We start from the raw sequence: 24956 nt of genomic DNA on the forward strand, positions 1-24956 counted from the left end.
CTAACAAATTTTCAGTTTTACTTTAACAGAGTAATCAAATACCACATATTTCTCATAGGTTAAGCACAGTGTTCTAAGTTACTTAGCCATTGACTAAATTACTGTAGTTAGGCTTTAAATTACTTCACACAAACATTCTAAGATATGCAACATCTTTATGGTTTGTCCTCTGGAATAGAAAATTGAGGCTTTTAACCCTAATAGCTAAAGTACCCTAAGCACTAAAGGTATATCTTAGATGACTTGGCTTTCCTTTCCCCAAGAGATATCCATTTCATCTTTCATGTTTGATACTTATCAAAATGTAACTATGTTAAAATATAAATAAAAAAGCAATAAATAATGTGATTTCAACATTTACTCAGAAATATTTGTCTGAAACTCCACTAGGAAAGACACTAGGAAAAACTGTGAAACTTAGTTCTTATTTTTGTCCATTTCCTAAAGTCAAAGTCCATGTAACTGATCACTGCAAATGATAGCCAGTTCACCTTGTGATAGCTCATCTTGGTTGTCAATTTGATACATCTGGGAAGAGGGAATCTCTTTTGAGGAATCTCCTCTGAGCACGTTTTGGGGGCATTTTCTTAATTGCTAGTTCATGTACTAGGGTTCAGCTCACTGTGGGAGTGCCTCCTCTCAGCAGGTGGGCCTTGGTTGTATAAGAAATATAACTGAGCAAGCCATGGGGAGGAAGCTAGAAAGCAGCATTCCTCCATAGTCTCTGTTTCAGTTCCTGCCTTCAGGTTCTTGCATTGAGTTACTGCCCTGATCTCCCTCAGTGTTTGATAGTAACATGGGAGCTATAAGATGAAATAAATCCATTCTTTCCCAACTTGCTATTAGTTATGGTATTTATGACAGCAATAGAAAGAAAACTAGGACAACCCCGTTCCTCTGTCTCTAGTCCTAATTAATTATAAATGTATATTTATCTAAAATGGTTACCTAATTTCTAAGGCTATGTGATTAAAAGAGCATGACTAAATTTGAAATATTTTTCTTTAAACTTGAGACAGTATTTGATGTGAGCCTATAAATTCAGATGGAAGGGTTTTTTAAAATGTGTTTCTTAGACTGAGCAAATAAAGCACAGGCAATGACTTGGAAATACAAGACCTCTCATACAGAGCTGATAGGAAGGAGTGATAAATGTCACAATGGCTGGAAAACAGTTTCAAAGGTCCCTATTCACTTAAGTATGCTTACTATATAGCTTATAAAAGCAACTTCTTTTTAATACAAGAGAATAGCATAGTCCACATAAAATATTAGCATGAAAACTTAAAGTAGTATCATTTATAATAGCCAAATACTGGAAAACAACTCAAATGTCTACAAGAAGAAATGCATAAAAAATGTTGAATAGTTAAACCATGGAATACTCACTATTCAGCAGGGGGAAAAAATGAACGACTGATACAGTAACTGAATCTGAATGTAATTACTCTATGTCAAAGAAGTAAAACAAAAATAATGCATTTTCTGTCTCCATTTATATCAAACATTAGAAAATATGAACCTGCCTCAGTGACAAACCACAAATCAATGGCAGCCAGGGGCAATCAAGGAAGGAGGAATTTTCCAACCAGAAAATTGGGGAAAAAAGTGTTTTCATTGTCAAGATAGCTTCATGGATATGCACATGTGGCTGGATAAACTTGTTAAAGCACAAGCTCTAATCATGTATAGCCTGTACCCTGTTTCTACTTTTTAAAACTAAAGTTTGTTTTGCTTTGGATATGAAATATGTCCCCTGAATGACATGTGAAGTTTTAGTCTCAGGTGGAGAACCAATCATTGAGATTTGATTGGATCTTGACCATCTAGTCATAATCAGTACAGGAGTCTATGGATGGATTCAGTATTTGCCAGTATTATTGAAAAGAGTTGCTAAGTTTCAAAGGCGGAATCTACTTGGAGAAGGTAAATCACTAAGGGATTATCCTTAATGGCTGTATCTTGTCTCCAGTCCATCTCTGCTTCTTTCTGCATCATGAGATGTACCACATTGCTCTACCACACGCTTCCCACCTTGATGATATGCCTCATCATGCATGGTCCACAAATAATGGAATCAAGGGTCATTCACTGAAATCTCTGACACCTTGAGCCAAAACGAATTCTTCCTACCTTAGTTTGTTTTCTTGGATATTTTTGCCATAGCAAAAAAACTAATCTTTCTCAAGTAGTCATATATAGGCAGTTCTTCAAATTTCAAAGAATCCTCTCTCAATCAAAAGATAGTTACCAAATATGCCTTTATGCCTTTTCTCATATTGTTAATAAATGAAAAAATTTTCTTATCCTGATTTCAATATTAATGCTCATCATTATTATATACGGTACACTTAGTTACATTATTACATTTGTTTAAATAACTTTATGAACTTAGGGCAAAGGGATATTTTTATTTAAGTAAGAACATAGTATTTCTCTGTTGGTCCTTGAGTTATACAAGTAAAACTACTAAACATAAAAAAAATTATCACTTTTGATGACTGAAAGTGAAGAGAAACATAAGCCAGCGCTTCACTGTTCTTTAATATATTATTATTTACTGTGTCCAGGATGGAAAGCTGGAGATGTTGCTCCATGGTATAGCACTTGTTGGATTTTTTTTATGTCCTGGGTTCAATCCCTAGACCAAAACTTCCAAGGACACTAAACTCTGCATGGTGACATATATATGTTATTTAAACTCTTGTGAAATTGAGGCACAATGATTGCTGAGAATTTCGGGCCATTCTGGGATCCTGGGTTACATAGTGAAGTCCAAATCAGAGTGAACTAACATACCACAGAAAGTGTCTGGAGATTCTAATTTGCATTTTGTATTTTTACTTATCATGTAAGAAATATAATTTTCTTGCCTAGATTAGTAAACATTTTTATAAAGTCTCTCACTTGGCACATTCAAATGTCATAAATGGAATTAAGAATATTCTTGAAAAAAAATCAATGCATTGAAAACCTTATTATGTATGCTTATGTGTGTACTTGCTCATATGTGTGTCTGTCTCTGTGTGTGTGTGTGTGTGTGTGTGTGTGCATTAACTTATATGTGTACAAATTTGAAGAAGTCAGATCTGTAAATTGGTAGTCCCTGTCTATTTTAGTGTTTGATGCATAGTCTCCACTGAAAATGAATCTCACTGATTAGTCTAACCTGGCTGTCTGCAACACCAGAGGTCTTCTTGCTTCTACGTTCCTAGTGCTGAGATTGCAGAAATAAACCACTGTGCCTGGCTCTGTTTTAACCTGGATTTTAAGGACTGAACTGAGATCCTCATGCTTACATTACAAGCCACCTATAATGAGCCATCCTTCTCCTCCAAGCACTGATAATATTTTTAAGATCAATGTTTGACCATGATTTTATTAATTCTGGAAACTGTACAGATTTTTCTTTTTACAAAATACCGATGTTTCTAAAAAAATATTTTGCCATAAGAACTGTCAGAAAATTGTCAAAACTGGATACAAGCTTAAAATGAGTTCAAAACATCGTCTAAAATAAGCACATTATAAAAGGATGAGCAAAGACAATTTATTACTTTTCTGTTGCTGTTTGTAAAACACCATGATCAGCACAATTTATAGAAGAAAGAGTCTATTGGACTTATGGCTTCAAAGGAATAAGAGTTTATCATGGTGGGGAGGCATGGCAGGAAGCAGCCAAAGCAGAAAGCTGAACCCTCACATATTTAAGAAGGAACAGTAAACAGAGAGGAAAAAACTGGAAATGGAGCAAGGCTATAAACTCTCAAAGCCTACCTCCAGTGACATGCTTCTGTCAGCAAGTCTTCAAGTCCTAAACTTGCACAACCAGCACCACCACCTATGGGCATATGTCTAAATACTTGGAGCCTATGGGAGACATTCTGATCCAAACCATTACATTCCACTTCCTGGCTACCATAGGCTCATGGCCACATCATAATGAAAAACACATTTGGTCCAACTTTAAAAGTTCCCATAATCTTTAACAGTCTCAAAATTGTTGTAAGGTTTAACATCAAAAGTCTCAAAGACTCAAGGCAATCTCTTACCTGCAAGCCCCTTTAGAATCAAAAGGTAAATTACATACTTCCAACATACAATGGTTCAGAATACACATCCGCATTCCAAAAGGAAGGAATGGAGACATAGTGAGGAAATACCAAGCCAAAACAAGAGCAGAAGAGCAAACACCAAATCCTCTACAGTAGTTCAGTGTCTGGGACTTCATTTCCAAAGAGCTTAGATGGGTCTGTGTGATCCTCCAGAATTAGTGCATGCAGCTTATATCCTTATTGTGGACTGGTTCTACTCCTTATATAAAGATCTCCTTGGCAGATGTCTCAGGGTTCTGGCATTTCCAATAACTTAGGGTCTCCACTGCAAACCATGATGACCTTTACAATGTCACAAATGGCCTCTCAAGATTTCTTGACCTATCAGTTTCTCCTCACAGGGACTCCCCTGCTACATGCATCTTGGCCTCAGTGGCTCTTTGAAACTATGGAAGAAGAAACAATACCCACCCCTCCTCTTGCATCTTTCATTCCTCTGAAGTTGGCACAAGCAAACAGCACTAAAGAACATGTTCAGCCATTAGTTTGGAATAGACCTCAATCCCCTTCCTCCCCTTAACAGGAGATTTTGTACGCTGTGGTTCTCTCAGAGTATAAAACTTCTTAAGTTTTCTCTTTTCACAAACTGGAAGCTTAGCTTGGTGGGGTCTTGCCCTGAGGGCACTTTTTCCATTGTTCAAGTGTAAATCTCGAAACCTCTTCTTTTTTTTAATATTTTGTTTATTATTTTTATTTTATGGGTATGAGTGTACTGCTTGCATGTATGTGAGTACATCTGTGTCATGCAAAGCCGCTGAGGTCAGAAGAGAGCTTCAGATTCCCCTGGAACTGGAGTTAAGGATGGTTCATAGCTGCCATGTGGGTGCTGGGAATCAAACCCAGGTCCTCTGCAAGAGCAGTCAGTGTTCTTAACCACTGAGCCATCTCTCCAGCCCCTCGAAGTCTCTTCTTAAAAGTTGTGTTCTCCCTAAGGTCTCTAAGCACCTTAACAATGAAAGTAAGCCCCTCTTTCTGGACAAATCTTGGTTGCCTCAATCAGTTTTCTTGTGATCTTCTTCTCTCTAAACTGCACATTTTGCATTTCTTCCTGCCCCCTTTTAATTATAGATTTTCAATAATATTCAACATTAATAACCATGCTACAGATTCAACATTATGCTGTCTTGAAATTTCCTCCACCAAAGACATCAGTCCATCACCTATTAATTTACCCCAAGGCAAGTTCTTAAGGCCACAGGAAGATTAGCAGCCAGATTCTTTTCCAAAATATATCAGTGCTGTTTAATAAAGTCCTTGTTTTCCTTGTTTCTTTCAAGGTCCTACTAGAATGGCCTGTTAATCTCTGCTTACAACTTTTTCAACTGCTTTCCTAGTCTAAACTTTCAAAGTCTTTCACATTCTTCCAAAAGACAACATGGACAGATTTTTTATAGCAACAGCCAACTCCCTGGTACCAACTTCTGAATTAGCTACCTTTCTGTTGTGATAAAACACTTTGATCAAGGCAACTTATAAAAGGAAATGTTAATTGAACTTAAAGTTCCAGAGGGATAAGAATCCATCATAATAGGGTAGTCATGGCAGGAGGAAGGCAAAGCAAAAAGCTGAGCATTCATATCTATAGGAAGGCACAGGTAGGAGAATGGGAAGAACCGGAAGTGGACCAAGGGTATGAACTCTCACAGCCTGCCCATAGTGATATGCTTCCTCCAGCAAAGCCTCATCTCCTATACCTCCAAAAACAGCACCACCAACTCTGGTCAAGTATTAAACACTTGGCACCTACAGGGAACATTCTCATTCAAATACTCACAGAATACAAACAAAATATGTTCACAATAATCACCACAATAACCAATCCCTATACCTAATCTTTGGGTGATAATGAAGGCAGGTGTCTCCCAATTGGCTGGTTCCTCCAATGGGCGGGGCCTGACACCAGCAGGAAGTAGGAAGGGAAGCTGGGAGCCATCTTGGGATGGAAGCCAGGAGCCTCGAATAGAGTGTGATGGTGTAGGAAGCTAGCAGCCAGCACAGCAATTCAAAGACAGATTGGACAGACTCTCTGTGAACCTGTTGCCAGATTGCTGGCCCCAGAGGCCTGAGCAAATGCTAGTGGGGCTATGGAAGGGGCACAGTCTGATAAGGCAGGCTCTGAGTCAGGGCAGTGCAGGGCTAGGCATTGGGTACTCATTCCTTTGTAAGTTAATAAACTTACATTAAATATATTATATGGTTTGTCTGATCATGCAGGAGACCGAGAGAGAATTTGGGCCACAGCAGGGTATCTTGCATTGTATGAATTTTTAAAGGGAGGTTGTAGGTATCAAAGCTGCTTTTTGTTATTCATTTTATACAACATGAACATGATAGCTATAGGTGTTAAATCTTATTGTCACTAACCCTATTAATAAGAATGACAAAAATATATTTTATTCTACAGGATCCATTGGATGACTCATACTGGGTATCTCTTGATTAATATCTGTGAAGAATATCATTACCAAACCTAGTGGTATTCTTTACTGCACAGAGTTATTTCAGTCTAGCCATTCTGTACCAAATAAGTTAAAGTACTGACATGGTGGTTTTTTGTTTGTCAAGTACTTTAGGTAGTGGAAAGATTCATTATGCTTTGTAGATGTACTCTTTCCCTCTGGAATAAAAGAAAAATGGCATAAAAATAGACACTGAAGGAATAACAGAAAATGTGGGTGAAGAATTGTGGATTTAATATCATATAAGTTGTGCATTGTGGAGAAAAGGAGTTAAAAGTCTGGCTTTAGAAATGTAAATATCTTATACTCCCATTGGCATGGCTTGTGGATATGTTATTTTTATGAGATTTCTTCATTTGGGGATGGTTTGAGGATCCACTATATGGAAAGCAGCACACATTGGGTTTTTGTCATGACAATATGTAGGCATCAGTTCAGTATGGAGGGGAGTAAGAATGGCAAATGTGGATCAGCATAGTGATCCAACAACTGGAGGTTAGCAACACTTGTATTGCTCATCAACTTAATCATATTAATGCATTAACCATATATATCAAAGTGCAGGCAATATACTCATTCACATAAATATAATACAATATTTAAAATAAAAATTTCCTAAATCAGAAATAAATATTTTATATCTTGCATTTACCTCAAAAAGATCCAGTATGAACCTGAAGTTCTATATTCTATATTTTCATTGACCTGTTTTCTTTCTTAAGAAATTCGAGGTATTTGAAAAGGCATTAACTTTTGTGATGAAAGAAATTTTATCTCATGTCTTAGCGTCTCAGTTACTGAAGTTACTAAACTTCTTCAAAACTTATATTTTTCATTTGTTACTCATAAATAATAACAATGCTAACACCAGGACAGGGAGTGTCTTTCAATGAATATGTTCTCAGCAAGTATAAGACCCTCGGTTTGACCCTCTGCACCACAATAATAATAATTAATATTATTAAAATCATATCTCCAAAAGCATTAGATGACAACTAAAATAATTTCAAATTTAAAGTCTAAACACTATATATGTATATATAGACACATATATATTACATAAGGATGTGAAAGTGTTTGTAAAGCAAAGTACTGCAGGGATTCTCATTAATATGTTTCCATATAATTATTGTCTTCATCATCACAATCTACATCATCTAAGATGTGTTTAATTTCCAAGTTTCTCCCATCAGTACATCAGAAATTAATTGTGGTTTCTACTCCATGAACCATCCGTGACCTGACAAAATGATTGTAAAGAGCCTAAATATTGGCATTTTAAGTTTTAAAAAGGTATGCTAATATAGAAAGATGCACTGATAATTGTTAAAAGAGATCGAAGATAGAGAATAAGAATCAGCTAATAGAATGTGTGGACTTCTTACTATGAAGTAGAGGTATTTAATCCTGTTATTCGATAGAGAAACTGAAAGTTCAGGCTAACTGAAACCTGCTATGTATTAAACTTGATTGAAATTCTGGATCTTGCCAGTTCAGTACTTGCTGAACTCATAAAAAAAAAAAAAAAAAAAAAAAAAAAACAGCTCATACGCAACAAAGAAAATGGAATGAAATAAGATACATACTTAGTATTTATGAAACATGGACCATGATTCACAATATTGCCCATTGAAAAATGCAAAGATAATCATATAGACCAATGAGTTTAAATCCTCCATCACAAATATTGGTTTGTTTTTCAAGAATGAGAGTTTAGTGCCATTCTACTTGTCCGAATGCTCTGTAATGTCTCTCTATGACTACATTTTAGCTTCCAAAGTTAACAAGTGAATAAAAGAAATGAATCAGTAAAATTGTGAACTATTACTTGCATGGATGCAATCAGGCTAATTATAAAACAAAATTGAAATCATATTATCAATATTAATCATATTTTTTCGTCTCTGTGAAACGTCAGTATTGAATCTGCTATTCTAGAATTGCTTCTTCATGAAAGAAATTCCATAGAGACCAGGATGGCATCTGACATTCTTAAAAAACACTTTAAGATTTCATCTTACTCCAGTCAGACTGGCTAATATCTAGATAACAAATGATACCAAATGTTGGAGAGGATGTGGGGAAAAGGGAACGCTCATCCACTTCTGTTGGGATTCCAAACATGTTCAATCCCTATGGATATTTTTAAGTGTGGAACACTCTTTAAAAACTACAAATGAATGAACCATTTGAACTGGTTATACCACTCCTTGGCATATACCCAAAGAACTCATCCTATTCCAGAGACATTTGTTCATCCATGTTTGTTGCTGCTCTTTTCACAATAGCTAAGATATGGAAGCAAACTAAGTGTCCCACAGCTGATGATTATATAATGAAAATGTAGTTCATTTATACGATGGAGTTTTACTCAGCAGTAAAGAAAGATGAAATTATGAAATTTGCAGGTAAACGGATAGAGTAGAAACTGTAATAGTAAGTGAAGTAACACATTCTCAGAAAACAACAACAACAACAACAACAAAGACATGTTCTCCTTTATATGTGGATCCTAGCACCAAATCCTTGTAAGGGAGTAGTGAGTATGTATCCCGACATAATTACAGGAACCAGGAAAATAAAAAAGAACCAGGGAGGTAAAGGAAAAGAAAGAATTGGAAAGAAGAACAGTAGTAAACAGGCATTAATAAGTGAGATATAGTTAAAACTGTGGTTATTTTAAGAGGAGGGGGCAGGGAGAGCTATGCAAGAAACCTTGGGGATAAAGGGAAAGAAGGAGTTCAATAGAGATGGGGCCACGGGGGAAGGGTATTATTAAGGGGAAAATGGGAAAAATGGGGGCGCTTTAAATGGGGAAACTATGAAGGAAGGGTTAGACAATGCGAAAGATAAATAATGTTTAGCTAGTTTTTTTTGGGGGGGGAACCATATTAATTGAAAAACCTACTGACAAATTATACATACAACTGGTTCAAGGAATATAATACATGCATAGGCAAGGTTTGTCTGAGAACCTTTGTCTTTGCCCAAGCTCTATCTACACAGCACATGGTAATTAAAAGTACCAGACTGGTAGAAATAACCATACTTTGAGGCCTATACTAATTGTTCAGAGGGAAATAAAGGACAGTTTTTGCTCCTTGCCCTCCTAGGTTGACTAAGCTCCAGGGGACTATGAGCATCTCTCAAAATGCCCTGTAACTATGGGGCATCACCTGTCCTCATTATCAAGGAGGCCATGGAGATGCCACAAAATGGATTTGAACCAGTATCCAGTCTACAAAGAGGAGGGTCAACACAGAGGAATCATTTCCTCCACGCTTCCAAGTGAACCCAGCCATGGTCTCAAGTAGGACCTTTGACTTATCTTCAAATAGATGGAACTGATAAAAGAAAGGAGCCAGGGTACCTCCCAAGCCCATGTAGCCCCTGAGGTACAGATCCTCAAATGACCTTAAGAGTAAAAATAAATTGGTTTATCAGGGCAAACTGTATGGTCTTAAATAGCCAAAAGGAAAATACAAGCAAAGATTAAAGGGATCAATATAATTCTTTAAGAGTCCATGTGCATAGCTAAAAGCTATATAACAAGAAACAATGCCAAATGGGAGATACCTTCCTTTGAGATGTTGGCCAGGGTGGCCTAAGAGACTCCCAGACAGTAACCCAGCATAGAACTGGAAAAATGAACATCAGACTCTAATCTTATGTAAAGGAAAATTGGCAACTGATTGCTGCTAGATGAGGAAGGGTTGATCTTCCTAAAACAAGGAACTCTAGATAGGTTCACTAGATTCAGTGGATGGACAAGCAATGGAAAATGGCTGGGGGTTCCAACAACACAGTGGACAGTACCAGGAATTACAGAGAATATGGGCTCCAGTGGGGGGGGGGCAGACTATGGGAAGGTGCCATTTGGGATGTGGGTATATAGATGAAAAAGATTGTTTGGGATGTTCTGTATGAAATACAAACAAAAAACCAACAAATAAGAAAAGAGTTATATTTGAGGAATAAGCATAAATATTTCCTTCTTCTTAATTAGTAGAGGTGAAACACATTGCCATTGAAATCTACCTGATGATTTTATATCCATGCTCAGGTGCCAAGAATCTCTGAAAGTAACTGACTGTGACTAGTAATAATATATTTTAAAATGAAATGGAGATGTTTTTTGAAGGTTAAAACCTCATTCAATTTTATGTCTTATAGGGTTTATACTGAATTCAATATTGTATAACTGTATAATTCAACTGTGAACCTAAAAATTTACAACCAGTTTTGAAGGACATGCATCTTTGTTCTGAAAATAGTTATTGAATATGCTAATGCTGTAATGAAATGCTTCTTCTAATCATGTGATTATTAAATTAAAAAATTTAAAAAAAGAAACATCCCAAATAAAAGAGTTTTAGAGAGAAAAAATTTTGTCAAAATATACCAAGAGAAAAATAACTGAAGAATTGACTGCCAGTTAAGGAATGAACACTAAAGAAATTTCATCTGAAGTACCTTGTTACTTCCTTGTAAGCTGTCAGTTTAAATATCTCTCAAGCCAGTTTCCACATTTGTCTTTTTTAAATATTTCATAATTTGTGGAAAGGGAAGCAGTCATCTTTTGGGAAATTCAGTTACATAGACTAATCCACCTAGTCATTGTAATACAGGAATTTTAGCTTCTCTGCAGAAAAAAAAGAGAAAGCTGAAATGATTAATTCTATTTTTTCTCTCCTATATAAATTGTTAAGATAAATGCTGTAAGATTTGTATCTAATAATGTTCTGTCTGGGAACGCAATATTGATTATGTAACAGGAAAAACATAATATAAGCTGATAATATCAGTAGTTCAAGAACATGCAACTGAAATGAAGTCTAACTTCATCATTTAAAGATAACTAGACAAAATGTCAGGTTAAAATTTGAGGAAACTAACTTATGAAATGAACTTTTTAAATGTTTTTTTTTATAATGTTTAATTTGGATCTGAAAAGATATGCAATAAATATATAGTAAATGAAATAATTCATGCATGTATACATCTCTCTACCTACTTCTATTTACAAACTGAATCTATCTATTTACATCTAAATAGACATGATACATAAATATCTGCCACTATTCTACAGGATATATCCTGGATTCCATGTTCATTAATAAAGATCAATCTTTATGATAATTTACATAGCAGATCCTGCTAAAGTGATTTTAGCTGCCCTCACATTCATTATGTAGCCAAGACTGGACTCAAATTCATGGCTATCGATTTGCCTCAACCTCTAAAATATTGAGATTATAAATTGAGAATATGTCATAATGCTCAGTAAACCACAAAGTATTTTAATCTCCATACATACAGATACAGTCACACACAGATACACAGTCACACACAGATACACAGTCACAAATAATACACATGTAAATGTTTACGCACTCAATTTGGTAAATACAGTATTTCTATTAAAGCGTCTAACCTTAGCACAATCATTGTCTTCTGTATTATAAAATCTGAACAAATAGAGTTTCAATTCATCAAGTTTCTTGTTTAGGGGAAATTTAACCCAAAGTAAATATCCATTCTTGAAATTAAAACAAAAGTACAAACCACAGTAAGAAAAAAATCAGATAAATAGATACTATTTTATTCTCTATTATGTATATAAAACAGTGTAACTTACATGATGTTATACACATCTTTAAATATTTACATGTCAAACTAAATCAAAGGTCTATTCTTTAGTAAATCGAAAAATGAAGTGCTAGACATTTCTTATTCCTTTCATTGGCATTATTTGTGCATCAGTTTTAAATTATCTAAAGGTAAAAAAATATATAAAGCTACAATATCTGAAAGTATATGAGATTAACATTATTGTTCTTGTATGGTAGTTTTAGATTAAAAATTAGTTTGTTTCAAATGGAGAAAATAATTATACAAATAAAGGCAGTACAAAATCTGTTGCTTAGGTAACTAATCCCCAATTATGTCAATGAAACACTAGGGAGCAACAAATAATATATCAGTTGTTTGTAAAGTTATACAAACACACACACATGTATAATTGTTGTATCTTAATGATGAAAAATGTTTCAAAATAAAAAATCCTGAAAGCATCATGGAGGAGTTGAAGGTTGAAGTATAAGTGTATATCTTTAACAGACTACATTAAAATTACAAATTGAAGGGGTCAAAAAATGGCTTATCAGTTAAGGGAACTTGCTGCCCTTGCAGAAGACCTGGGTTCAGCTAACAATCATCCATAACTTCAGCTCCAGGAGATCCGATGCCCTCTTCTGGCTTTCACAAGAATCGCACCCATGTGCACATTTACAAACATGCAGATAAAACACTCATATGCATAAAATATATAAATCAAAATGTGTCAACTGAACTGAAGTTATTTTATTTTTCAAGAGTAACTTAAGCAAAATTAATGATATTTAAGCAAATCAAATATGTCAAACATGAAATTCACTGATATTGTCATTGACAACTAATTCTACCACAATTATCCTTGCTAGTGAATGGTATAGCTAATTAAAAATAACACATAGTTACCAGATTATTTGTACTCTATTTTATAAACTATTTTTCTTCTAAAGTTTGACTAAAAAAGAATAAAACATTCTTAGACAAGTGAAGAAATAATACATGTAAAACAAGAAGGGGTATTCTGAAATTTTGCAGATTCTTTAATCTGCAAGGATTATTACTTTTTTTTCTATTTGTCTGCTCTAAAACAGATAATTTTATGTCTGTCCACACTTAACCACACTGCTCTGCCATTCCATTCTAGGAATAAACCAAGGACTAAAAATTGAGAAGTTTGTATCAGTGGAACACTGGGTGGTAAGTCAAATTTCTAAGAGGAAAGAATAATGCTCAAAATCTAACTTAATGGCCCACTATCATGAAGAATATAGATAATACAATGTACACCAATAAGTAGGAACTGTAGAGTCCTAGGTTTAAACACAGCTCCGTCATTCACTTATTTTATGGCCTTAAGCAATTAACTCAAATTCACTGAGCCACATATCACTTGAAAAATGAAGAAAATATCTGTAACATTACTGTGAAGATTCAATGAAATGTATATGAAACACTAAGCACCCATGAATAATAGCAAATTAATATGAATCAGACTTTTTTCCCAAATAGATTTGCTACTAATGTTTACTCAAGTAGATTAGCTTCAAGGCCTTTTTAAAATCATATTTTCTTTTATTTACCTATTCTCTAAAACTCTGAACACCAATATGATTATTTACATGGTGCTATATTTAGACTTTGATATTATATTTTAGAAGTCAAGAAACACATTATCAGTTGAGTACCAATATACAGCCCAGGCACTGTTACACAGCTTCGATATTTGTTTATATGTATAAGGCAGATTTCACTAATATCAGAATTTGTTTCTAAACATTTAAATTAATCAAATTTGTTATGCTTCTTTAAAAGTTTGAGTCTATTCCTAAATTCTCTCCCACTAATGACACCATCATCCAACCTGTTGCTCAAAACATGAATCATCTCAGACTCTTTTTGATATGCACCTATATTAAATAAATTCTCAAGCAGAAATAATTCTTAATAAATCCCTCTGGAACATCTTTTCTACTGTACTAAATGCCTCAGCTCAGACTTTCAGTATCTCTCCATGGAATGGCAGCAACTGCTCTTCCTCACTGCTATATATGCATCAAATTTATTTTAACGTGTTTATTCCATTTTTTAATAATAATGCTTTTAATATATAAAATGTCTTAAAAGAAAAAATGTACTATATGTAAAGTACAGCAGATGAACCCTTCGGATATAAATGTGAAGCCTGTGCCTTTCCATAATTATATGTGAGCCACAAAAGAATAAAAGTCCTAAAATACACTTTAGAAACTGCTGGTGCTTAGAGAAATATGAACTGTTTAGCATGATATATCAAATGCTGGTTTCATGAACTATCATTTCCTTCATTTTCTATTAATGCCACATCTTTTCCAAGTCTCCCACCTCAAATCTCTTCTCCAGTCTCCCTAATTTCATTGTTATTCCCTCATCACAATAAGGTCTTTCTCCTCTATGTGTTCTCTCTACCTGGAGTGTTGTTCCCCTTATTCTCCATCTGTGTGACATTAAATCTACAAAATATAGATCTAAAGATTCAATGTATCAAGTATTCAATTCACCAAATCGATTTGCTTTCATCTTGTGAGCTTATAACACCTTGTATGCAAGCATATTACAGTCTTTGTCAGACTCTAATATGATTAATAATTTACTTACCTTTCTTTTCTTTTTAAAAAATTATTTATTTATACTTTTTATTTATTTTTGGTCTTTTTGAGACAGGGTCTCCTGTAGCCCCAGCTGCCTGGAACCCACTGTGTAGGCCAGGCTGGTCTTGAACTCACAGAAATCAGCCTGCCTCTGCCTCCCCAGTGCTGGGATCAAAGGTGTGCATCACAATGCCAGGCTCTAACCTTTATTTTCAATTCTACTTTGAAGATGATCACTATTCACATATCTTTCCTTTTCTAAGGAATTAAAGCCCAAACATAGTAAGTACTTTATAAATGTTTATGTCACTTGGTATATAGATACATAGGTCTTGTATCAAATATGTTTTCTTACACGTAATTATCTTAAGGGTGTTTAAAATTTGGAACCTCTACACCTAAGGCCTCTATACCTAATCATAGTGGAAAAAGGAGTAGTGACAATACTAAAGTACTTCTCAACTCTCATTATGATGATCCCTCATACAACAGAAAGCCATGAACATAAAAGGACACAAATGACCAAAGTGTAGAGAATAAGAGTCTTCAGAGTATGGATCCTTGGACAAGACTCCTATATTAACCTTCACCCACCCAGGGCTCAGGGACCATTTCAAAAGTGATGATGGAAAGATTGTAAGAGCCAGGGGTGGAGGTGCATGATCATATGAAAAGACAGTCTTACAGCTCCTGGGACCTTGTTCATGTGAATCTACAGCAATAGAGTGTCAGCAAACACAAGCCCTTCCAAACTGAAGCAGACCAAGGCCCAGCACAGAACTGTGTAAATGGGCAGGAGTCTCCAATTTTAGCCAAAGAACTATTGGCAACTGATTAATGCTGGGTGAAGAAAAGCTGATCTTCTTAAAGGGAGGAAATATTTAGGCTGACTGATCTCGGTGGATGAACTTGAACTGAGGGACGTATGGGGACACTAACTTGACTCGATATGCCTTAGCACAAATGACAGAACATAAGAAATCCATTGGGAGGGGTGACTATGGTAGGGTTACAATGGGGCAGGGGGTATAAAATGATTAAGATGTTCTGTATGAAACACAAAAATTCAATTAAAAATTTACAAAAAAAGTTTCTATTAAAGAACTATTAAGCTAACATTTCAAGTGTTTTATAAACTAGTGTATACCTGTTAGAGAGTCAATAAGTTCTGTGGTAATTCATGAAATTGGTATTATTACTAATTTACCACACTTTTTTGAAAAACATTATTCAGAGCAATGATCACTTACAGTTTTTACTATTCTAATATACTGTTTCTCTTCAAAAGATGTATTTTATCTCCACCTTCTTAACATGGTATAATAACTTAGACAATATATACAGGTTCTCAAGCCATATAAAAACAAAAAAATATATAAAGTAAACAAGTATGCTGTGTCTTATAGAAAGCTTTCAGATGATGCTACTTTTTTCCTTTTTCTCATCCTTGCTCCCAGCACACAAATATACACATTGAAGGGATTTCCTACAATGATATAACTTTAAAAAAGTCAAATCCATGTGATTTGAGTCACTGAAGTAGCAAAACTTGTTTTCATGAATACTAAAAAAAATTCAATAATGTAACCTCTAGTAGGGCTTGAAAACCTTTGAAGGATGAAACACTTAGATCAATATTAGTTTATTTCAAACTCTGGACAGCTGGTAAAGACTAAACTGATAAACAGATGGATTTTATTACCTGTTGGAGTTATAAGTCCTGGTGATAAGAGGCCTGGAACTGCATGGGGCAGCAGGCGGGCATTGTCTTGCAACACTCCCAGAGAACGCTTAGGAGGTCTACCAGGCCTTGAGCTGTTGATAAAAAAGATAAAGATCACTTTATCATCACTTACTACATTCAAGTTCTAAATTCTGTTTAATTGCCAGGAATAAAAGAACTTTACAGTACAGATTATGTGCTGTCATAGATTTAAAAAAAAAAAAGTTGTTCACTATATTTTGCAATGCAGGCAAGGCAAACATTAAAGACATCATTTCCAGTTTAGATTCCATTTGCAGGACAATACATGCAATGCAGCTTCATGCAACTTATATATTGGGAAGAATTCCTAAAATACTCCCTGCCCTTAAAGTTATATGCAATCCCTAGAATTAATACATGCTACTAAGAGCTGAGGTAGTCAGTCATGGAATTAACATTGTACAAATGTGAAGTAATTAAGCCTATGTTCAGCATACCAGAGCTCAGGAGTAAAGAACTGTAAGATGTACAATAAAACCTGATATTCAGCCAGGGGTGGTGGCACACACCTTTAATCCCAGAACTCTGGAGGCAGAGGCAGGTGGATCTCTGTGAGTTCAAGGCCAGCCTGGTCTACGTAGTGAGTTCCGGGACAACGGGGGCTACCGGGAGACCCTGTCTCAAAAAGACCAAGAAAAAAAAAAAAGAACCTGATGTTCATTAGTATTTCCACAGCTGCTAAAAATGCTTGAGAAACAGAAGACACCCACTCCCATTAGGTTTTCATATTTTCCTGTCTGTTTTTTAAACAAGGCTAAACTAATAATACACTCTCTTGGACTGACTATACTAAGAAAACCTACTAGGTAAACCATCTTTTTCTCCGACTGTTTTTTTTTTTTTTTTCATGATGAGCCAAAACTTAAAACATTAACCTGAACTGCTGCATTTAACATTGTTAATTCCAGTGCAAAGAGCTAAGAATGGCAATTTTAGAAGCTGGAATTATAGCTCAGTAGTCAAATGTCTGCCTTATATATGCAGGGCCTTGGGATCCATCCTAAATACAAAAGCATAGAAGAGAACAAAAAATATGGCATTGTAATGAAATAAAAATGTGTACCCTAATACAGCTGGTGTACTAATAAACACCATTTGGTGGTTGTCACAATATGGAGGCTTATAAATCATAGCAGATTGGGATCAAGTCATTACCAAGTCACCAAATACACACACACACATTAATTTATATAAAATAATATTTACTTGTGGAAGAGGGTTGGTGAGTGCCAAGCGCACATGTGGAAGCAAGAAGAAAGCTTGTGGTGTCAGTTCTTTCCTTCCACCATGTGAGTCCTGAGGATTCACATCAGGTGCTAGGGCTTGGCGGCAAGCACCTTTATGCACTGAGCCATCTTTCACATCCAATATTCTAAATATTACTTTTAAATGTTGTCTAAGAGGCTCTTTGCCTCAGTTGAAATGCATTTTTTAAAATAGAATAATAGGGCTTTTGAAAAAATACTGCAAAATATTATGTTAAATAAACTAAGCATAAAAAAATCCAGGAGGTTCAGCTATACAAAATTTGTAAAAATTACTTTGGGTTCACAAAGAAATATAAATTAAACTACATTCTATCAACTTTGCAGTAGAGAAGTGGTCCATTAATATATCACAAACTGTGCTTGTAAATGAAGACAACTTCTAGAAACTTTCCACAGAGGTAATGTTCCTGAGCTCATTTTTCACAAACTGTGCTAGTGCTATTTTCTTCCATTATACATCAATATTGTATATGATTTCAGCATGAAAATTCTGTTTTTATCATTCAATGTTTCAATTTTGTAAACGTATACTCTTCTCCATTGTACTCAATTCCGGGCCATAGTTGGCTTTATTTAATTCTGTGCCTTTGCCTTTTTTGCCTTTGTCCTGTTTTATGAGTTCTTAGGTCTTTTAAGTATGCTGAAAAGAGTGACATAATATTCATTTCAAATGTCCTAAAGGAACCTAAAATCAGTGAATAATGTGCATGAGAGTATATGCAATCATTTGAAGGAAGTACATGCTAAATCTTCCTGCAGTCACACATATACAATAACAATATCACATACGCAGTCATCTATTAAACCAATATATATTAGGTATCCATTGAGTAAATGCCTAGGACATTGCTATGTGTCGATAAAAGGTTAAAACTTAAGGTGAAAGGAAAGGCTTTTTAACTTATTTTACCCCATCGGTATATTGTGAGAATATAGAAAAGGTTCTGTGTTTGAAAATTTTGTGTTCTAGTGAAATGAATATGTGTTGGCACTATTGTTGACCTTTTTAATTGACACTTTAATGATGATTGTGATGTGCTCTCTAAACTTGTTTAAATGTAACAGTGTGCAAAAGTTGTAGCTTGATATTCTTGACTTCAACTTTGTAGTAATGATTTTGGTGCCTAGAGTAAATTAGTTGGAATAAAGTTTGTGAAAATGTTTATGATCAGTAAAATTCCATTAAAGGTATGATAGAATTATTATTGCTATTTGTTACTTTTAGACTTCCTTGTAGTACATTATAAGTCATCAGTAGTTGCAAAGTCCCTGGATCTCATTTCCATTATACAACCCTGACAACATGATAAAAGACTGGGGAAAATTATGTAAAAGTTGGGAAAGATCACACTTGATAGATAATCCTGTAACACTTCTTATCTTTAATAGCTTTATTAACATCAGGTGGCTATTTGCATATTAATCAAGACAAGTAAACATGTGGTGATTTAACTAGAAAACTACTATTTGGATGGCAATTTAATCAGCGTAGGTTGAAAGGTCCCATCATTGTAACATCCTGTTTCTACTAAAATATTGATTGCATTATTTTACAGGGCACAGATAACCATGTAATTACTCTTTAATTGAATGATAATTGCTTCTTGGCAATTATTCGTTTCAGTTTAATTACAAGGTTATTTGTACTCTATAAAATGAAACAACATTCCCCCTTTTTTAAAAATTGCCACCCAAATAGCTCTCCTGGTATGTCACCCATGCACAAGCCAAATAATCCCATAATATAATCAAGATATTCATAAATCACCCAGCCCAACTGTTAAGAGAGTCTGTATTAAAGAATTAATACTAAGTATACCATTTAAAGATAATTTAGAATATCCTAGTTACTTCCTATTGCTTTGATGAAACAAAGGTCAAAACCAACTTGGAGAGAAAAGGTTTATTTCACCTTCAGCCAATACTTCACCATGGAGGGACGATAGGGCAGGAGCTCAGTGAAGCAATCAAAGTACAGACCACGGAGGAGTCCTGCTTTGCTGGCTTGATACTCTGGCCTGTGCTCCATCTGCTTTGGTGTACATCACAGGACAATTTGCCCAGGAATGGCACTACACACAATGGGCTGGGTCCTCCCACAGTCCTCAGCATTCAAGAAAATGCCCCATCAACATGGCCACAAGCTAGTCAAATGGGGAAATTCTTCAAATGAGGTTCTCTCTAACCAGGTGTGTCAAGTTGACAACTGAAGGTATCCGGCACAATATTGAAATTATTCCAAAATATCCTGGTCTTTCTCTGAATCCATGATTTTAACAATTTATCCTAATGTGGTTTTCTCTTCCATTCTATAAAATTCTTTAGCAGAAATAAACTAGGAGGTCAATATCCTGAAATTAAGAATAAACCATTTTCAAATAAATGACAGTGGTGATTCTTATTTCTGTAATAGAACTGGATTTACTTCCAAAGTATAAACTTCAAAATGTTGTAAGCTCTCTAAAAGAGTTTAGCAAGTCTTCTGGTAGCAACAAGATATAACATATTCTGTGCTGTATCTGTTTCAGGTAGTAATAGACAATGTAGCTGATAATTTTTTCATTAAGAGTATGAAAGTTCTTGTTAGATTTGTTTTTATTTCATATAATCATCCATTTATGTATCAATGAGTAAGCAATTGATGAAAGTACTTTCCTTATCCTAAAGAAATCATCATGTTAATAAATTAGTTAAGGATGTTGTAAGTCTTTAAGATGCTTAATATAAATGATACTGTTGGTAGTTAATTTAGTGAAGAAACAGGTTATATCATCTTCTTCAGTAAAAATCTACCTCACTGTCCCCTAAAGAAACAAACACAAAGTTCCAAGACTAAGTTGATAAAGATCTACTTGCTAATAGGCAAGGATGTTATTACTAACAGCTTGTAAAGACTATTGCATTTAAATCCTTGAAATGAGGGTTCTAAGCAATGACCTTGGATTCATTCTTCCATTTTCAGAACTGTCATTGATATTTAAAATCCCTCCTGACAGTCCCTGAATGTATAATTTTTATATTACATTAGATATTTCAATACGAAGAATGATATTAGCTTTGAAGTTGTCCACCTGCTTATGACAGCACTCTCAATAATTTCCTCTGTGCTTGTTAAACTAAATAAGAATCTTATTTTTTGCCAGAACACTACGATTCTTATTACATCACAGATTAATAATTATCTCTTGGGTTTGGCATTTATTACAAGGTATCAAGAATGCCAATGGTAGTTAAACTCTACCTGACCTTTCTGTGTTTATGAAGAAAAACAAACTTTGACTTCACAGAGACCTGAATCCATTTTTTTTCAATGATGGCAAACTGATCACTTGCCTAACCAATTGCACCTGATTGTATTCCCAAACAGATCAAAGGCAGTAGTAACCAGTTCATCCACTAGGAAAAAGTCATCCATGCAAAATGAACAATTAGAATTAATCATAGAAGAAATGGTTTAAGTTGATAACTAGAAACTATTCACTATATTAACTCTCATAAATTGGTGCTTATGTTAAACAAGGACCAATCAGTCCTTGGTTCATGAGAACTTGGGATTATGACTCATCTAGTTTCTAGGAGTTATCAGCACAAGACAGAAAAAACAACACAAGAGGAAAGGTCATTTAGATTCTATTATTATCCACTCTTCAGAACTTGTAAGCATACTCAAAATTTATATGTGGTTCATTAAATGTAACAATGTTGAATTTCCATTAGCATTGAAAAATTTCAGAAAATTATGTTTACCTTAAGGGTATTGCTTGAAAAAGGAAAATATCCAATTTGAATGACTAATGCATAAAATATCAAGGTTCATGAAGAAGAATCCATGTTCATACATTAATATTACAATTGCAATGAATTATAAATTATTGAATTGTTTAAAACTACCATTTAAAATTGGAATAATCCTTCCCCTTGCTAATGTTAAATATCAGTTTTTAGCCTGATTGAAAAAGAATCCTGATGTAATTGGTAACTTAAAGACTGGCTACTGATTTCATGCAATGTAGAGCTGTGAAGTTATTTTATACCTGATGCACATAACTATCCTCAGTTTAAATGAAATATAGCGTAGGTCTAGTATTAGTAATTTTAAATGAGAATATTATTTGTCATATATTGGCTGAATTTTAATAAAGGTCTTAGTAAAATTAGCAAAGTTTGCATGACAGAAATGCTCATTTCTGACTTCAATTCTTAGCAGCTATTTCTAATTTTACATGTATAGCTCCTATTAACATCAGTAGAACCAATGCACCTTTGTAAACTTTTGAATATATAAAAATAATTTAAAAATTCACCTAATGTTCATCATATCAGTGTTAGAAACTTTTGTAAGAGTAAAAATAACAGTAATGAGTGTATCAATATAGGAATCATCTAACAATAAGGGAATAGACAAGTGTTTGAACAACCACATTTTATATACTGCACTGAAATTTCAAGACTTATATTTGTCACTGAACCCTACTCTCCACTATTCTCTTATTCTGTCAGCAACCTAGGAACACTCTCCGCTGCCAATAATGTACTTTTTTCACTTGGCTTTCTTCTAATGTCAATCTGTAATGTTTTTTATTTCACTGTACTATGTGTTAGAAATATTCTAACTTTTCCTCATAGCTACTACTGACACTCCGTTTCAAGCTTTCATCCCTTCATGCTCTAGTTAATTGGACCAGATTTCTTCACCCTTTTATAATCCATTCGACATAAACTGTTCCATAAATTTTGCTGAAATATCCAGTTCATCATATTATATTTTGCTCTAAAATTTGTAATGCTTTCTTTGTATACACAAAATAATCATAAAATCTAGTTCTTGGATACAAGTATGTACCAACATATCAGTTGTACTACTGGATAAATTATGTATTAATTGTAGTATTTGTAGAATCTTTCACTATGAAACATACCAAGTTATTTGGGTTCTTGGAGCCATGTTTCTGAAAATCCTCTGTTTTGGAAAGGGTTCAGTGTAATCTCCTATGGTACTATTATTTTATGGTTTTCTTGGTTTTGTTTCATTTTTAACCCTGCCTTTTGCCCTCCATCTACAATGGAGCCTCTAACCTAAGGCTCACAGAACATAGTGGAACAAGGGGTATAGAGAATATTAATACAGCTTTCAACTCTCATCGGTGAAACTTCCTCATGCAGTAGAGGGTGATGAGCAAAGGCCACAACTGGCCAAAACATAGAGAATAAGAGACTGCAGACTGCATGTCCCTAGATAAGATATTAAACTTCACCACCCAGGATTCAGTGACCATTGAGGAAGAAGTGGCAGGAAGAGCGTGTGAACCAGGGGTGATACCTGACTTTAAGGAAACAGAGGCCTTCAGGACGCTGGAAACTTGCTCATGTGAACGTAAGAGCAATGGCGATAGCATGTACAAGTCTCATGCAAACTCAATCAGACAAAAAGCAGCATAGAACTGGGAAAATGGGCAGGAGGCTTCAACATTAAACAAGGAACTATTGCCAGCTGATCACCGCTGAGTGAGAGACAGTTAATCTTATTTAAGGGACGCTCCAGTGGAGTGGATGACCTCACACTGAGGGATATCTGGGTACACAAACTTGACTTGATAGGCCTTATCATATATGACACAATGCAATAAATCCTGTGGGAGGGCTACAGGGGGATTGAGATATGGCAGCAGATCTAGATATGATTAAGATGTATGAAATCTACAATAATTCAAAATAAACATAAAATTAAAAGAAAACTAATGCGTGTCAGTTTCTGCCCATCCAGTGATCTAATGTGAGAACTCTCTGAGACCCGCGGGAAAGCACAACCACAAGTACACCAGGTGAGTGGCCTGCTGTATAAGGACCTGAAACAGAGGCTCGCCACAACACAAGTCGTTCACAGGACTCCAGCTGGACAACATTAGAGAAAAAGGATGTTATAGTTTGGCCTTTAATGTACTTCAAAGAAGATATGATAAAGGTTTTATCGCCCTCTTGTGGCACTATTAGGGGGTGTGAAACATAGAAATTAGGGTCTAATTGGAAGAATGATGTCATTGTTGGTGTGTCTTTGAAGAATATATTGGGATCTCCCTTAATATCTCTCTCTCTCTCTCTCTCTCTCTCTCTTCCTTCTTTCTCTATATGTATATCTACAAGCACATTATACAGTGTCTTCTTGTAGACTCTCTCTCTCTCTCTCTCTCTCTCTCTCTCCCCACTACCTTTCCTCCCTCCCTCTCCTACCTCTCTCCTTCTTGGTCATCATGACATGAACAGATCCCTGTCATAGTGTTCTGCCTTACCGCAGGACTAAATTGATGGTACAATCTATGACAAAACCTCTGAGAGTATGTGACAGAATGCATCTTTCCTAGCTTAAGTTTCAGTTTTCATGTATTGTATCACAACCTTGGGGATTGACCAACACAGAAAAGATAAAGTTGGGCTACCCTCTAGTGATACAATTATGACCTGAGAGGTCATAACAGGCAGTTGGTTAGGAAAACATAGAAAAGCCTACTACAGCAGAACATTACAGAAAAGGAGCAAAGGAAAAGACTTAGAGTAAATACCTTCATGATTAATGTGCAGACATAAACATCCAGCTATAATAATCAAAAACAACCAGGGAAACATGATTTTACCAAATGGACAAAACAGAATGCAAGTGGCTACTCTAAAAAAATAAATATAAGTGGGGTGTCAGGAAATGAGTTCAAATTAGCTGTTTTGAGAAAGTTCAGCAAATATCAAGAAAATACAGAGGAATGTTTCAAATATTTATTAACTTTGAGAAGATTAAATAATAAAAAACTCAATCAGAAATTCTGGGTATAAAAATATAATGCAAATATACATACTCAGGTACTGAGGATCCAAGTACAACTGATTATGACTTGTAATAATCAGATACATACAGATTAGAGATGCAAGTGCCAACATCAGAGTGTTAGTAGCAAAAACAATGAGTCTTTCTGCAAGGAACAATAGATTCTAAAATGAAATGGAGATCTTTCTTAAGCGTTAAAAACTCATCCAATTTTATGTCTTTCAGGGCTTATACTGAGTTCAATAATATATAACTGTATTAATTCATCTGTGTACCCAGAAACTTGCACCCACTT

At 34.9% G+C, this 24956-nt stretch overlaps 1 protein-coding gene across 5 annotated transcripts in view; it reads right to left on the reverse strand.

Moving 5' to 3' along the window:
- Dach2 (dachshund family transcription factor 2) overlaps nt 1-24956 on the reverse strand; it is a 597198-nt gene that overhangs the window by 268428 nt on the left and 303814 nt on the right. For all 5 annotated transcript variants that reach the window (XM_008822462.1, XM_008822494.2, XM_008822484.1 and 2 more), the window contains one exon: nt 16517-16629. In XM_008822462.1, coding sequence (XP_008820684.1) covers nt 16517-16629 — 113 coding nt within the window. The remainder of the gene's footprint in view (nt 1-16516; nt 16630-24956) is intronic.

Source organism: Nannospalax galili, unplaced genomic scaffold, assembly GCF_000622305.1.
Source record: "Nannospalax galili isolate Female #2095 unplaced genomic scaffold, S.galili_v1.0 scaffold10, whole genome shotgun sequence".
NCBI lineage: Eukaryota > Metazoa > Chordata > Mammalia > Rodentia > Spalacidae > Nannospalax > Nannospalax galili.